The sequence below is a fragment of the Zalophus californianus genome, chromosome 16 (genome assembly GCF_009762305.2).
Source record: "Zalophus californianus isolate mZalCal1 chromosome 16, mZalCal1.pri.v2, whole genome shotgun sequence".
Taxonomy (NCBI): Eukaryota; Metazoa; Chordata; class Mammalia; order Carnivora; family Otariidae; genus Zalophus; species Zalophus californianus.
Window position 1 is genome coordinate 40,985,139 of NC_045610.1, and position 15,553 is coordinate 41,000,691.

At 58.8% G+C, this 15,553-nt stretch overlaps 1 protein-coding gene across 2 annotated transcripts; it reads right to left on the minus strand.

Moving 5' to 3' along the window:
* Positions 1 to 8,436: 8,436 nt before the first annotated feature.
* P3H4 (prolyl 3-hydroxylase family member 4 (inactive)) lies at positions 8,437 to 15,163 on the minus strand. 2 transcript variants are annotated; one of them, XM_027568126.2, is made up of 8 exons: positions 14,289 to 15,160; positions 13,676 to 13,828; positions 13,415 to 13,586; positions 12,641 to 12,769; positions 11,574 to 11,719; positions 10,830 to 10,913; positions 9,192 to 9,336; positions 8,438 to 8,879 (listed from the first exon to the last, which is right to left on the minus strand). In XM_027568126.2, the coding sequence occupies exons 1-8, from the start codon at positions 14,769 to 14,771 to the stop codon at positions 8,857 to 8,859; spliced, it is 1,335 nt and encodes a 444-aa protein (XP_027423927.1). In that variant the 5' UTR covers positions 14,772 to 15,160; the 3' UTR covers positions 8,438 to 8,856. The 2 variants fall into 2 exon arrangements, with proteins under 2 accessions (XP_027423928.1, XP_027423927.1); XM_027568127.2 differs by lacking the exon at positions 12,641 to 12,769 and having other exon boundaries at positions 8,437 to 8,879; positions 14,289 to 15,163.
* Between the last annotated feature and the right edge of the window lie 390 nt (positions 15,164 to 15,553).

Genomic DNA, 15,553 nt, shown 5'->3' on the forward strand with positions numbered 1-15,553 from the left:
GTTTCACTTCCTCCCTCTCCCTACTCTCCCCATCCCCTGCCCATTTCCCCACCCCCAGCCCTGCCCACAGACACACACACACTTCCCAGACTGGAGCTGACTTCACTCTTTCCTTCCTCTCTTCCTCTCTCTGCATACAGGCTGGTTGACGACAGAGAGGTAGGAGAGCCTGGTGGAGCAGGGGGGCACAAATAGGGCTTCAGAATAAAGCCTCTGTGTATGTGTGTGTATCTCCCCAGAATGTTCCCTGCATGTCAGCCTGAACAAGCTGCAACATGCTGGCCCCAAAGCTAAGCATCAGGCTGGGACTGGGTGGAGGCACCACCCACAGCAGCAGGAAAGACTGGAATAAGAGCTGTGACTCCTCCCAGATCAAGGGATTTTTGGCACATTTATTAAGCACCTACTGTGTGCCTGCCAGGCACTGAGGATTCATCTGTAGGATACAGAAAAGAATCAGAAAATGATGTTTACTACAATGAGCTGCCTGTGTAGAGGATTTGGTCTCAAGGGGCGAGGAGGTGCCTAGGGACAGGGATGAGAGTCACTGTGGCCACAGTGTCCCCGGTAGCTTGAACTTGAAGGACAGGCCACAAGAACATCTTACCCAGTCCTCTTCCTCCAAGCCTTTAAAGGCAGGGGTTGCTCTGACAAATCTCCAGGAAAGGAGAGTCTCCAGATATTATATGAATACCCTTGTCTCCTTTAATCTAAGTTCCTTATGTCTAGCTTCACTTCATATTACTGAATTTTAAGCTCATTTATCTTGCCCAGAGCTCGGTGGAAGCAGAGTCCTTGGGCCACGAAGAACACAAATGGTTAATGCAACCTTGCAGCTGTCTGGGTTCACAGAGCAAAGAAGGAAAGGGCATCAAGGGGCTCATCCCAAGCTGCCCCAGAGACGGAAGTTACCAGCAAAGAGGTTTGTGATGCGGGTCCAATGTTGGGGTGGGGGAGTTGGGAGGGTGGGGGCCAGGGAGGTGCTTCCCTGGGGGAAGGCGAACAACAGCCAGGCCGCTCTCCTCAGCTCATCCTCCGCAGGCCTCTGGGCCGCATAAGGAAGTGGGAGAGATGCTGTTGTCTTCCATCTCGGCCCCCTCTCTGTCAGGGATTTAGATGTGCAAAAGCCACATACACAACCATCTGCACTCATACCTCCGGGATATACACTGACGGGCCTAGATTTAGACATACAAACACCAGGCACGGCAGCACTCTCCCCCCAAGCGTGCACACACACACACACACACACACACACACACACACACACACACTTCTTCCCTCCTCTTTGACCCAAAGTGGCTGCAGGGATGGCCACCTCTATAAAAGAAGATGGGGGGCACCTGAGTGGCTCAGTCGGTTAAGCATCTGACTTCAGCAGGCCATGAACTCAGGGTCTTGGGATCGAGCCCCACAGCAGGCTCCCTGAAATTTTTTTAAAAATCTTAATAGAAGATGGGGTGAACAGATGGGTGGCTAAACTTCAGGCTGATGACGTTGCCCTTCCACAGCAGGAAAAATACAGACAACTGCAAGCTACTCCTTGGGGAGCAGACTGGAATCAAAGGCAACGCACAGAGCAAGGAGCATCTTGAGCGCCGGCCTTCTCTCGGCTCTGGGGCAGAGCCATCCACAGGGGTGGGGAAGGGGCCTCAGCCCTGGTCCTCCCACAGGGGGGGGATGCGGGGGACAGCACCCTTCCACACAGGAACAAGGGGAGGAGCCTACACAGCGTTCATCCCTCTCTCCTTTGAGACCACACTCTGGACGGGGAAACCGGAATTCCCTGCCCAGAGCTGACCCTGCTTGGGTGGCCTGTAGTTCTCTTGTTCTGGCTCTTTCTCCTGAGAATGGACAGAGCAGCATGCGTGTTATGTGCACCCTTGGGCCAAGGGGTGACAGGGGCAGGGGTGGGGGAGGGATGGACACGGAGGACATGATGCTGGGGTATCTACACACATATGCTGGAAGCCCTTGGTCATGTACTGGTGAGTGGGGAGCCAGCGGTGCAAAGGGAAGGGGAGATGGCCCAGGTACTGGGGGTCGGGGAACAGTTACCCCAGGCTGCTGTGTTCTGAGAAGGAATCAGAACTCTCAGTTCCATCCTGGCCCTTCAGGTGGCTGTAGGGGTATACCTGTCAAGGTATACCTTACTTGACAGTTTGTTGGCTTGATTTGTGCCCAATTTAGATCTCTGTATGTGGGCCTCCATTTGCATTCTAGCCCCTGACCGCTGGTGTTGGGGTGGGGGGATTGCTCAGTGGGATCCCTTCGGGGCTGGGGAGATGGCTGCAGAAGGGCCTCTGGCTCCCAAGCTCTCCTGGCGGGAGCGGGGCCAGGCCTTGCTGGGAGCTGGAGCACACAGGATGGTGCAAGGCCCCTGTTGTGGGGGGGAGTGTGCTCCTGCTTTTTGTGCTGCCCTTTGTCAGGGGGAGGAGCCTGGAGGCTGGAGACAGATGGCCCACAGCCTGGTCCTGAGGGTGTGTGCCCAGCCAGCCAGGGGAGGGCTCTTAATTATAGAGGTAGCTCCCAAGACACTTCACTGCAAGGCGTGTGGGCGGGGATGGAATGTCAAAAAGAAAACAGGGAGACAGGAAAACAGAGATAGGACAGCCAGAAATAGCACAGGCCAGGGGGAGATACAAGGGGCCGGAGGTGGTGGTGGATGGAGATGCTGGAAGAGGGTCAGGACCTCTCCAGAGAATGACGATCCCCAAGTAGGTACCCCCTTACCTACCCCAGCCCCCCAACAAGGTGCGATTCCAGAATTTCAGGAACTCAACAGGACGGGCTCCAAGCATTGGGACTGTATTCTTGAGCTCTGTCCCCCTCCCTGGCTTTCTGAGCAACCCCCTCCCCCTGCTGAGAGTTTGGGTGGGGGGAAGCAGCAGGGGGAACCTTGCCACCTGAGTCACCCCTCTTGCTGCTCCTGGCCTAGAACAGGCTGACGCAGCTGAGGCCCCACCCGCCTGCCAGCCGGCCTGCCCCTCCCGCTCCCAACAATCCGGGAGAGATGCCTGCCCTGACAGGTGCCCTTCCCACAGAGAGGCTGCCCCTCCCCTGGCACACGCGTGTACAAGCGTGAGCATGCGTGCGTGCGCGTGCACACACACACACCCCCCGATGACAGGATTTCTCCCCCACCTGTGGAGAGTCCTTGGGAAAAGAAAGAAGAAACAATCAATCAGTCTCCTTCCTTGCATATATGGGGAAACTGAGGCTAGAACCAGGAAAGGAACGTCCCCAAGGTCAAACAAGCAAATTCCTGGCAGGGCTGAGACTTGAACCTTGTCTCCTGCCTTCCCCCGCCCCCCCCCCCCAGCCTACCGGTCCCACCAATCTAGGTCTTTTCTATTTCAGCAAAGGTAGGGTGCGGTGTATGTGTTAGGGGGAGAGGAGAACCAATTTTGTGGGAAGTCACCTCGTGGTGGGACTTCAGGAGGAAAACTTCGGGATTCGAGAGCCAGGGCTGGGGGACCACTGGGGTCTTGCTGGGCTGGCCGGCCCTCCCCAGGGGTGGAAATCAGTCACCTCTGCTCACTGCCACGCAAGCCTCCGCACCAAGAGGGCACCACCCAGAGCCACAACCCTGGATTTCACAGAGACCTTCCCCCCACCTCCCGGGTCTCCAGGCCCCAGACGCCAGCAGGTCAGGGCTTGGAGCCGCCCCGCCCCCGCCCCCCGACCTGCTACGTGAACCCCTTGTTCCCCAGTCCCATTCTGCGGCCACCAGGGAATTTGAGAGTTGAGATCCCTGAATATTTCATCGCCACCTCAGCCTTGGGTTGAACCAACAGCCAACTTCGAGCTCATGGATAATTTACGGCCCCGGCAGAGCACCCGGAAGTGGTGAGGGGGAGGGGCAGGGGGCGTGGGGCGGGGTGAAGTCCGGCCTGGGCCTAGCGGAGGGTGCTGGAGAGAGGCCAGGTCTGTCCCAAGTGTGTGTGTGCTTATGTGTGGAGGGGGCGGTGCTCCAAGGCCTGGGACATTTCCATTTTTGAGGATACCAATGTATTACCAAAAAAAAAAAAAGCAAAACCCCACAACCACCACCAACCAGGTTTGTCAAAATAATTGTACTAAAGGTTAAAGTCATGAGACAAGCATTTTCTGACTTCATTCCTATCCCCTGTCTCTGTAACTGTGAGCATAACCTCATTTGGAGATACCAAAAGCTTTTTTTTTTTTTTTTTAAGATTTTACTTTTAAGTAATCTCTGCACGCAATGTGGGGCTCAGATTTACAACCCCGAGATCAAGAGTCATCTTCTCCTCTGATTAAGCCAGCCAGGCGCCCCCCCACAAAAGCTTTTTTTTTTTTCAAGATTTTATTTGTTTATTCATGAAAGACAGAGAGAGAGAGAGAGAGAGAGAGAGAGAGGCAGAGGGAGAAGCAGGCTCCCAAGGAGCAGGGAGCCCGACGTGGGACTCGATCCCAGGACCCCGGGACCATGACCTGAGCCGAAGGCAGACGCTCAACTGTCTGAGCCACTCAGGCGCCCCACAAAAGCTTTTAATGGAATGTCCTTCATGGCTGTGAGGTCTCTAAAAGGCCCCCTGCTCCCTACACCCACCAGGGCCAGGGAGAGAGGCCAGACTTGGCGCTCAGACTGGCTGAACTGTGCTCCTTCCTAGCTTCCTCCAGGAAGGCCACCAGGATTTAGCCAAGGGGTCAAGGGAAAAGGAAGGCATCTCATGTGGCCATTCTTTACTGTGCTCCAAGAACATAATATCCCACTCTTCTCCTAAAAGGAAAGATGAAAAAGGTGACCCAAATGGAAAATGTCAAGTTCTTGACTCTTCATTGGGAGTGACTTACCTTAGTGAGTTCTTCCCCAGATTGAGAGGATTAAGTATATGTGTGTGGGGAAGGGGCAGTAAAAAAGCAGGCACGTTCTCCCCCTTACCTCAGTTTCCCCACCTGATCATGGGCGTGAGAGGTGTTCCCACCCCAAGGGCTGTTTGGGGGACAGAAGAGATGCTATCCAGGTGCCCTGGCGCCAAGTGGAACCCAGGCAGGTGGTGATTACAGGTGATGTGTCCACCGGTCGGCCTGGGGCTGGCTCTGGTGGGCAGTCCCAGGCCCCCGCATACTCCCACCTAATCCCTGAGTCATTTTGGGGCTAAGCCAGCCTTCTACACTCTCTGGGCCTCAGTTTCCCCATCCATGAAGGTGGGGCCATCTGCCAGGGCTATCCTTGGGGAGACGTGGGAGAGCTGGATGAAGACCCCAGAGTGGGGAAGCTGCAGGGGGCGTGGGCCCTGCAGCTGCTAGAACTTCTGCAGTCAGGTTATGCTGCTGGCACGGTGCCAACTGGACACAGCCTTCTGACCCAGGGAAGGGGTCTTTCTCTGTCCCCAGGGGAGACCCTACTCTCCTGGAGAAAGGGGAACACCAGGGTGAGACTTTAAGAACTATTGCTCAAACCTAAGGGGGGATTTCTTCTATTAGAATTTACTGGAATTTTGGAAGAGCCTGTAGGACTTTCCCCCTCCACTGGCCCTCACTTCTCAGGATTCAAAAAGGTGCTGGTAAGTGACCCCGACAAGTCTGACCCAGGCTCCCTAACATGGGCCCAATTCCATGGAGCCGACAATGGCGGGAGGCAGGGGAGGGCAGGCTCTGGAATTGGGCCCGAGATGCAGAACCTGATTGCCTGCTTTTCCTTCCGCTCCCTACCCCCTTCTTCCCTCCCTTCTAGAACTCCTTGCCTCCCTCAGTAGGCTGCAGCAATGTGGGGGCTCTGTCCACACATCTAGCCCCAAAGCCAACACCTTTCTCTGAGCAGCATCGATCTGGGGGAGAAGAGTTTCAAACCCACCTCAGCCACCACTCAATGTGAGGAACCTGGGACAAATTGCTTCTCATTCCTCAGCCTCACCTGGAGCAGAAGGGAACGGAGGCCTATGTCACGAGAATGTTTAAGACCAAGTGCCCAGCATATGGTAGGTACTCGGTACACCGTAGTAGTGAAGCTTGCTTCAGGACGGGGTCTTTCTGGGTCTGGGCACCTCTGTGGCTTCTGAACCTGGCCCTATTGTGTAAGGTCGCCATCCCCAGTCCCTTTTAGGCCTTCCCTAACCTTCTACCCATTATACTACAGATGCCATGACTGATGAGGTGCTGGGTGGGGTGTTGGGGGGCGGGGTACAGAGGGACCAGGTGAGACAGATGTGGAGGAGGCAAGGGTGTCTGCAGTGGGTGGGGTTGGGAGAATGGGCTGCAGGGCCCACGCTGGGACTCGGTCTCACCGGTTTGGGGACCTGGCCTGGCACTGGGGAGACGCCGGTATCAGGGAGAGGGGGGAGGGGGTGGTGGCTGCCTAGAAGAGGAGAGCTGAGTAAGGGAGGGACACGGGGCTGCAGGGCCTGGGCGAGGGCTTGCCCGTGGGGAGAGGGCCCAGGCCGGGGCTGGCATTCCGCCCCCGGGGGATACCCCCCTCACACACACACTGTCTCATCACCACACATACAAAGACGCCACTCTCAGCTGCACACTTAGACACACACCACAAGCTTCTGAAATGGCATCCCCTCAGCTCTCCCCGTCCCTCCTCCCCAGCTCTATTTTTCTGTCTGATTTATCAGACTAACCATATAATTTATTATAACATTTTTAAAAATATTTTATTTCTTTATTTGAGAGAGAGAATGAGATAGAGAGAGCACATGAGAGGGGGGAGGGTCAGAGGGAGAAGCAGACTCCCCGCTCAGCAGGGAGCCCAATGTGGGACTCGATCCCGGGACTCCAGGATCATGACCTGAGCCGAAGGCAGTCGCCCAACCAACTGAGCCACCCAGGCACCCTATTATAACATTTATTGTCGGGGCACCTGGGTGGCTCAGTCGTTAAGCATCTGCCTTCAGCTCAGGTCATGATCCTGGGGTCCTGGGATCAAGCGCCACGTCGGGCTCCCTGCTCAGCGGGAAGTCTGCTTCTGCCTCTCCCTCTGCCCCACTGCTCCTGTGCTCTCTAATAAATAAATAAAATCCTTTTAAAAAAATAACATTTATTGTTTATTGCAGGTCTCTCCGCTGGGAGGCAAGCTCCATGAAGGCAGGGTGCTTGGCCTGCTTTTGCCCACTATTGTATGCCCAGCACCTACAGTGTGCTTAGCACGTACTAGGTGCTCAATAAATACGTGCTGAGTGAGCGAACCCCTCCAGAAACACATTCACGAAGGCCGGCGCGGTCATGGAGCCATGTGAAGAACCATGCTCGGTCACCCGTGAAACTGCCACAGACATTCTCAGACACACGCACACAGACCTTCTTGCTTCTGCACACACACCCTTTCAGACTCACACCCAGCTGTCCAGATTCCAAAGCGCCTACTCACAGCAGGCACGCTCCGGCACATCCCAGCTCCCCAGCCACTCCCAGAAACGGGGCGGGGCGTCAGTGGAAGCTGACTACACAGCAGCTAGGAAGGGGTGGGGTGGGCACCTGCGAGACGCTACCGCTGCGGACCCACCTACAGGAGAAAGGGAGTGAGGTCACCGGTGCCCTCAGCCTTGACCCAGCCCTGCTGCAGACTGACTCTGGCCTCCCTGTCCTCGTCCCCACCAGAGACCCAGGGGTGGGGTTTGGGGTGAGGCAGAGAGTCCTCCTGGGCGCAGAGATGGGGAGGGCCCAGGCCAGGTCACCTGGCACGTCTGTGGGGAGGGCAGGGGTGCGGGCTTCCCAGCATCTGCTCCACCCTCGGATAGGAAGAGAAGCCTCCTACACCACCCTGTCCCCTGGGAGGCCTGAAACATGGGGAGTCGGGCAGAACAGTTACCTGCCTGGTCCTGGCCCAGGGTCCCTCTCCAGAGAGGCCCCTTTCCCCCACCCCCACCCCCCGTGGAACACGGGGGAGGACACGGGTGCATCACGGCACTGAACAGTAGCCACCTGGCATTACCTTCACCTCTGCACCTCCAGACTCTCTGCCCCCTAGAGCTGATGGAAGACTGGGCAGGAAGATCTGGGCAGTCCCACTGCTACCACGAGGTCTCATGTTATCAAACTGTATGCCTAGGGCCCCTCTGGCTGCTGAGATGGAGCCCCAACCTCTGCTGAAGAATGGGAGAAGGGGCAGAGAGCAGGGCAGGGAATGCTTGCTCAGCCCCTCGAGAACCTGGGTCAGGAAATGCCTAGAAAGTAACAACCGGAAACATCCTTAGCCCTCTCCCCATGCTCACCACACTCCCCGAGGGAAGCAATGCTGAACCAGGAAAATATAGGAAATCTGAAATCACCTTCCAGCGACGGCAGAAGGAACTGCATGCTCTCGCCCCCTGGCGGGCGGATCTGCAATTGCACTCTGCTCTCAAAAAAACCCGCCCAGGGTCCCCTGAGGCCAAACTGTGCCCCCTTGCCCACCCCATATTTACACAGGAGGGGAGATGGACGCGGAGAGAGGGAACAACCCGCACACTCAGCCCAGGGGAGACTGGACCCCAGGTACTGCAATTCATTCAACAAGAAACATTTATTGAGCACCCACTGCCAGTGAGCCAGGAACCACTGGACTCTGGAGCGCTCTTCATAACATCAGCGGCCCCTCTGCTGTCTCTGAAATCCAGGCTGAGACCCAGCTTGGAGGAGCAGGAACCTTCTCCTCCAGGAGACTGTCCAGCTGAGGAGAGCACCGGGGAGGAGGATGGGCCATCAGCAGCTGGAGCACCACCGTCCTGTGGCCCAGAGACCCTGAGACCTGGGGAGCAGCGCTCACAGGTGGGATGGGATGGGGCCTGGTCAGCTATGTCCGTTGTACATTTTTAATAAATAGTTCTTGCTGCTGCCCAGGCTGGTGAGGGCGGTATCACTGGGCTCAGGTTTCCCCAGCTCTTGAGGGGTGCAAGGGTGGCCCTCTCATGCTAGTTCAGGCTCCAGCTCTGGAACGGAAAGGAGGGAGCCCCGGGTTAGCCCCGCACCCACTCCCAACAAGCATCTGGGCGCTGTCCTGGGGGCATGGGGGCAGGCAGGAGGGAGGCTCCCCGGGGCAGGTCTCAGTGGGGTCCCAGCTCCAGAGAGGATGCCACCCCCTCACACACAAGGTGGGACAGGGTTGGCTAACAGGCTAGAAGCCCCCAGAGGAGAGGTCCCCACACCCCAACTGCCTCTGCCGCGCAGTACACGGATCCTTCTGTGGCCAACCTCCACCCCGGGTGGCAGCCCTGCTCTCCGCCAGCACTCGAGTCACTGACCGGCCTCTGCCTCGTCACCCTTGGCATCCGGCTCCTGCCACCAGTCAGCATAGATGCCCTCCTCGTAGTCCCCCTCCCCCTCGAACTCGGCGTCGGACGGCGGGTCCTTGGGTTCCACGGCAGGCACTGTCTCTTCAAGCTCCATCTAGAGCAGCCCCAGGGTGGGCAGGGAAATGAGGTCACAGCAGGTGCAAACCCAGACGGGCTCCCTTCCTGGATGAGCCCCCCATCCCATCTCAGCCCCCAAAGGCACTCCTTCCCCAGTCTCAAGATCCCACCAGGGACGGATCTGAGGGTTTCTCCCACAAGGTCCCACTCCCAAACTGCCGCTCCCGGGGCCGATGCTCCCCCAGCAGAGAGTCAATGTCAGCTAAGCGTTCCCTCGCCAAGGCCCTCCTTTGAAGCATGAATTCCACAGCAAATGCTGCTAGTCCATACAGACCGTGTGCTCATGCAGTTTCCTGGCCAGGAACATGATTACCTCCCCCACCACCACCCCGTGCCTGGGTAATGCCTGGACCGTTCTTGTTGACCTCACCAATGCCAGGCGTCAGCTCCAGGATGCAACCCTGGCCGATCAGCCCGGTTGGACCTGGAGCCCTCCTCCAACAGCCAGGTTGGACCTGGCCCATGCTGACCTCTCCTGAGCTGGTGCCTCCCCCACTAGACCGTGAGCTGCTTGGGAAAAGGACTCTGCCTTTCATCAACTTGCCCCAGGGCCCCACAGTGTCTGGCAAACAGCAGGCCACAAATAACAGTAATCAAAACGGCACCATTGACTGAGCATCTGTACTAAGTGCTTTCCATACTCAATCTCATTTCATTGCCACCACAGTGGTGTGACGTGGGCATCATCCTCTGCATTCGAGATGCAGGAAGGGGAGTTGGAGAGCTACCTAAGATTTGCCTGGAGGCTGCCCACCCACTAAGTGGTGAGGCCAAGTCAGGCTGTTGCCAAAGTCAGGGTGCAAATGGTGTACCCCCTGCCCCCCTATGTGACAAGTAGTAGGAGCATGGGTGAGTGAACGAAGGGGGTAATGAATAAATCAGCACTGAGCACAACACCTCACTGAAATTCAGAATCTCAAACCCTCATTCAGAATCAAGGTACCACACTGTAGTCCTTCCTTCCTGGTATCCTGCATTCATTCATTCGCTGGTTCATTCAAACTCCGTTTTCCCACACCAGCTCTGTGGCAGGTGCTGTGGGAAAGCTGGGAATAACCTGGTCCCCCGTCCCAGAGCACAACCCTCTGGGAGACTGGACAGAGAAGGGGGCTGGGGGTGAAGGGGGGAGTGACCAGGGCTACAAATCACTCCAGGTCCGGGGAGGCATAGAGGGTCAGAACTGGCACTGCAAGCCCAGAAGACAGAGCCAGGGCATGCAGGGAGGGCTTCCTGGAGGAGCTGCCGCTTGAGCTGGGCTGGGGAGTTATTGGGCAAGACACGTAGAGAAAGGGAGCATGAAAACACTGAGCGGGGAGAAAAGAGCAGGTATAGATGAGGGACAGTGAATCTCTCCTGCTTCATAGCAGTTGAGTGCCAAGGGGTGGGGCTGAGCTTTGGCACAGTGGCCCCCCCGGAAGAAGATCAGGGGTCTCCGTCATGGCCCAGCCTAGAGAGCAGAGGGCCGCTTACCTCATCATCTGACTGCAGGTACAGATGTGCAAACTCCAGCAGCTCCCGAAGCTCAGTGGTCTGGTTGTGGTAGAACATGGCCTCCTGACAGGAGGGAGGAACATGGGGTAAGCCAGACCCTGCTGCCAGGTGGGGGAGGAGCCACATTGTTAGGATCTGCGCCCTCCCACCCTTTTTCAGCTCCAAGAGCAGGGAACAGGTATCAGCTCACATGCTGGCGGAAAAAAATCACAGCTGCTTGGAGTGCCTGGGTTAAGGAGGATTCTGAGGGCTCTTAGAAAGAGTTCCCTAATCCATTAGCAATGTCTGCCACACGTAAGGAAATTGAGGGTGGCACCATGTGCCCCATGACTGCCAGTCTTGCCCTAGATTCCCAAGGGTTCCTTAGCGGGTCCAAGCCAGGGGGTCCCTGGGGAAGAAGGGCAAAGGCCAGCGGTGAGAGTGACCAGGGTGGGGCGGGGAGCAGGCAGGGATGGACAGGTATTTTGGGCCTCCCACAGCCCGGCCTCTGTGCTGTCACGGCAGGTGGTACCACTCCCATTTTGCAGGTGAGGCCACATATTCAGAAAGGAGCAGTAATGTTCCCAGGCCCATTCAGCTGGTGGAACTGGCTTTGAACCCAGGACTCCAACCACAACCCACAAGTCTTTCTTTTCCCTTCCTATCCTGCCTTCCAAAGAAGCCAGGATTTTTTTTTTTTTTTTTTTTTATTAAACTGAGAGTGCCTCCAAAGGCAGAGCCCACCTCCCGGGGCTGGAAGTCCTCCTCCTCCAGGCCCCAGCGAGCCCGGTGGAAGCGGTAGTACACCAGGTTCTGCTGCATGACGCTATCTTCGGGGTCGAAGAGCATGTAGCTGGCGGCGCTGCGGGCGGCCTGGCGCACATCGTTCACTGCAGGCAGGACAGGAGTGAGGGGTAGTCCTGGCGCCTCCCCACCTTCAGGGACAATGCCTTCCTAGCCCATCCCTATCTCCCAACTCAGTCCAGTGCTCCTGGCTCCCCAGCTGCCTCTCAGAAGATCTTTTGGCCACCTCACTGCACCCAAATAATAATGCAAGCTAGAATGTACTGGGAACTTGCCATGGGCCAGGCCCATGTAATTCATTTAAGCCTCACCATTATTATCATTCCCATTTTATAGACAAGAGATCTGAGGCACGGAGAGGTTAGGGAGATTTCTCAAGCTGACACAGCTGGAGAATAATGGCACTGGGGAATGAGAGCCCAGCAGCCTGGCCCTCAACCTCTCTGCCAACTGGACCCATGAAGGGTCTCCTGGCCCGTTGGTCCTCAGCTCCTCCACTCCGACTCCAGCCTCCATACGAATCTTGGCATCTTAGCACTGCAGGAACACTGGAGATCATCCATCCCAGCCCCAGCTGATGCTCAGGATCTCCCCCGGACAAGAAGAGCCATAAGTCCTGGTGCTACTTATCATCAGTCATGTGACTAATGGCCCCATTGCACTGTATGAGCCTCAGCTTCTCATCCGAAAAACGGGTCCAGTCATGTCAGCTGCCAGGAGTGGGGGGGCTGGTAAAAGCATCAAGTGAGATAAACAGACATGGCAGGGGTGTGTAAACTGTGAAGTGCTGTGCAGTTGTTGGCTACCCAGTCATTTACCCAAGAGGTCCCTGAATTCTCCTAAGGCTGCTCTCTGTTCCTTCCCACCCTCTCACCTGTCCGCCAGCCCCAGGCTTCCCTCCCGTCACCCAGGGTGCTCACTCCCGAGGAACGGCTCGCCACGACTCTGACACTCCCAGTGCGGTGCTCCCCCCCACACACCCGTCCCAAGCCCACTGGGGGGCTCACACTTGTAGTAGGCAAACTGCAGGTAGTGGTACATGGTAGCCACAAACTTCTCCACGAAATAGCCACCCACGTTGGGGGTGAGGTTGGCCTCACAGTCCACCTTGCACTGCAGGGACTCTGCAAAAAGATCTAGGGGGCGGGAGGGAGTGGTGAGGAGCTGGGGCCCAGCCAGCCAGTGCGATCCCAGGAGGTAATGCTGGTGGAGACTTTCCTCAGCATACTAAGGGCAGTGCTAAGGACGACCGGGCCAGGGAGGACTTATCACCCCCTCGACTCAACCCCCACCCCAAAACCACAGGGAGCTGGGGCATTCTGAGGCAGACGAGGTTTGGGAGTGGGACTGAAGCCTAGATAGAGAAGCTCAGGACAGTCCTCTGTGCCCCCCCTGCTGAGGAACCCCACAGTTAGGGATCCCCAGACTAGGTGTGATTTCTGGCCACAAACTGCCTTCTGCACACACCACCTTGGCACCTTTGCCCTCTTCCTGGAAGGCCTGTGAACACAATGTCCCCAGATCCTTTGGAGATGTCACCACCTCTCTGCACCCATGCCCACACCTTGGCCAGTCAGGACTGTGGCCTGTCCCTCTCAGAGGACTGAAGGCTCCCGGAGCGGGTTAACATCTTACTCCGGTCCACCTCCCAAGAACTTCCTCCATGCTTCAAGAAAGTGTACGGGAGGCATACTTGTGCTAAGAGGCCTTAGGGGTTCTGGGAAGCAGGGCCCTGTGGGTGACAGGGATGTCCACAGGGGTCTGCAGGGACTGGGGAATACCTGCTATGGCCGGGTAGAAGTCCTTGAAGTCCACCTGCTCGTGGGCCCCCTCGCAGCTGGCCAGACACCGGGCAAAGACTGCCAGGTACTGGGCCAGGGCCCGCTCCATGTCCTCCGCGCTGCTTCGGAAGTCCCCGCTGTTGTAGAGCTTCACAGCCCTGAGGAACACGGCCTGGAGGGGAGCAGGTAAGGGTCAGGGAGACGCCCCAACACCTCCCCTCCTCTACAAGCGTCAGGGCCAGCCCCACCCCTCCACCCCACCTCGTAGGGCTGCGCCTCCAAGTCTGTGAGCGGCTCGTCGGCGGCGTCTAGTAGCCCCCGGTAGTAGCTGAGATACTTGGCGGTTAGCTCGTGCTTCGGGTTCCTCTGGAGGAAGGTGTAGGCCGCGGCTGCCGCCTTCTCCAGCCGGTTAGCCTGTGCGGCGGGGACAGAGGGGGTCGGAAGGGCCAGAGCCTGCAGCCCGGAGCGCACGAGCGGGCTTGGCTGTCCCGGGTTGTGCGACCGACTCTGCTCCCGACCGGACAGAACCCTACGCCGGCTCCGAACCACGCGCCCCAGCCGGGCCCCGGGGGCGAGGCAGGGCAGGGGCGCCGGGGGGTGAGAGGCGGAGGCATGGTTGGTGGGGGAGGCGAGGCGAGGGAGGCTCTGGGACTTGGGGCGAGGCGGGGCTGGGGGGACGCCGGCGCGAAGGAGGGCGCGGCGGGACGAGGGCGCGGTGATGGGGACTCCGGGACGGGGGGCGAGGCGGGGCTGGCGGGGCGCGGCGGGACAGGGGGCGCCGGGGCGGAAGGAGGGCGCGGCGGGACGAGGGCAAGGTGAGGGGGACTCCGGAACGGGGAGCGCGGCGAGACAGGGGGCGCCGGCAGAGGCCCACCTTGAACAGCGCGTAGTGCAGGTACTGGTAGGGCAGGCGGCTCTGGAAGTCGCGCAGCAGCTGCCGCGGCGGGTAGGGCACCTGGAAGGCGGGCAGCGTCCGCTTGCAGCGCCGCAGGCAGGCGGCGCGTTCCAGGACGTGGCCGAAGAGCTGCAGCTCGCGGGCCCACTCGTCGCCACCGCGGCCGCCGTCGGGACCGAGCGCGGGCGCCGAGGGCGAGGCCGCGGGCGGCGCGGGGCCGCTGCAGTTGGCGTGGCAGAAGGCCTCGCTGTCCCGCAGCAGCCGGTGCAGCCGCAGCGCCGCCTCGAGGTACCGCGCGCTCTCGCGCCAGCTCTCCCCTTCGTACTGCTCGAGCGCGTGCCCGTAGGCTGCGGCCAGGGGCATCAGGTCCTCGGGCGGAAAGCCCCGGAAGCTGTACTTTTCGTACTGCGCCGCGGCGCTGCCCAGCAGCAGCCACAGCAGCCCCCACGCCGCCCGCCCCATGGCCGCGCCGCGCCGGCCGGCTCTCCCGGGCGGAGCAGGCGTCAGGGCCGGACGGGCTGCGGGAGCGGGGGCCGGGCGGGCGCGCCCGCTGGGTCTTAGCGCCGGGCACCCGAGAGCGGGGAGCAGGAAGGCGGGGTCGCGGTCTGGGTTAGCTCCCCCGAGGGGCAGAGGGCCGTGGTGTCTTGAGTCCCCTACGTTGGCCGACCTCCTGCTCTTGGGGGTCTTCCGCTTGACAGATGGTAAGTGGGTGGAGGAACGCTTCCCGCAGGGATGGGAGTCCGCAAAGCCCCTCCCCACACAAGGACAGTCCCCCACCTTAAGATCAAGTAACAGGGAGCCCCGCCTCCTCCACTCTGCCTAAACCCTGGCACCCGGTCTTCTTTCCATTACAGGGTACCTTCTGCTTCTTCTCCGCCCCTAGCCCCGAAGAAGTCACTGCTAGTGTCCCCTCCCCGCTCCCCCCACCCCACGCCGGTCCGCTACGGGGAGGCGCACACCTGGCTTCCCCCCGGCACACAGCACCCTCGCCGTCGCCCACGCATCTCCACCCCCGCGCGGGAGAGGCTTGGCGGTCCAGCTTTTTCAAGCCGCCGCAGCTCGTCCCTGGAGAAGTCATCCCCGGGACAGTGGGGGGGGGGGTGGGGGGGCGGGGGGGAATACCAAGATTCTGGAGCCCCACAGCCACCTGGAGAGGCCTAGATTTGGGGGGTGCCAGCGAAAGAAGCAAGGGATGCTTCAGCCCGGCTTTAGGACCCGGGGGCCCCGGAAAAAAGACGCTAACT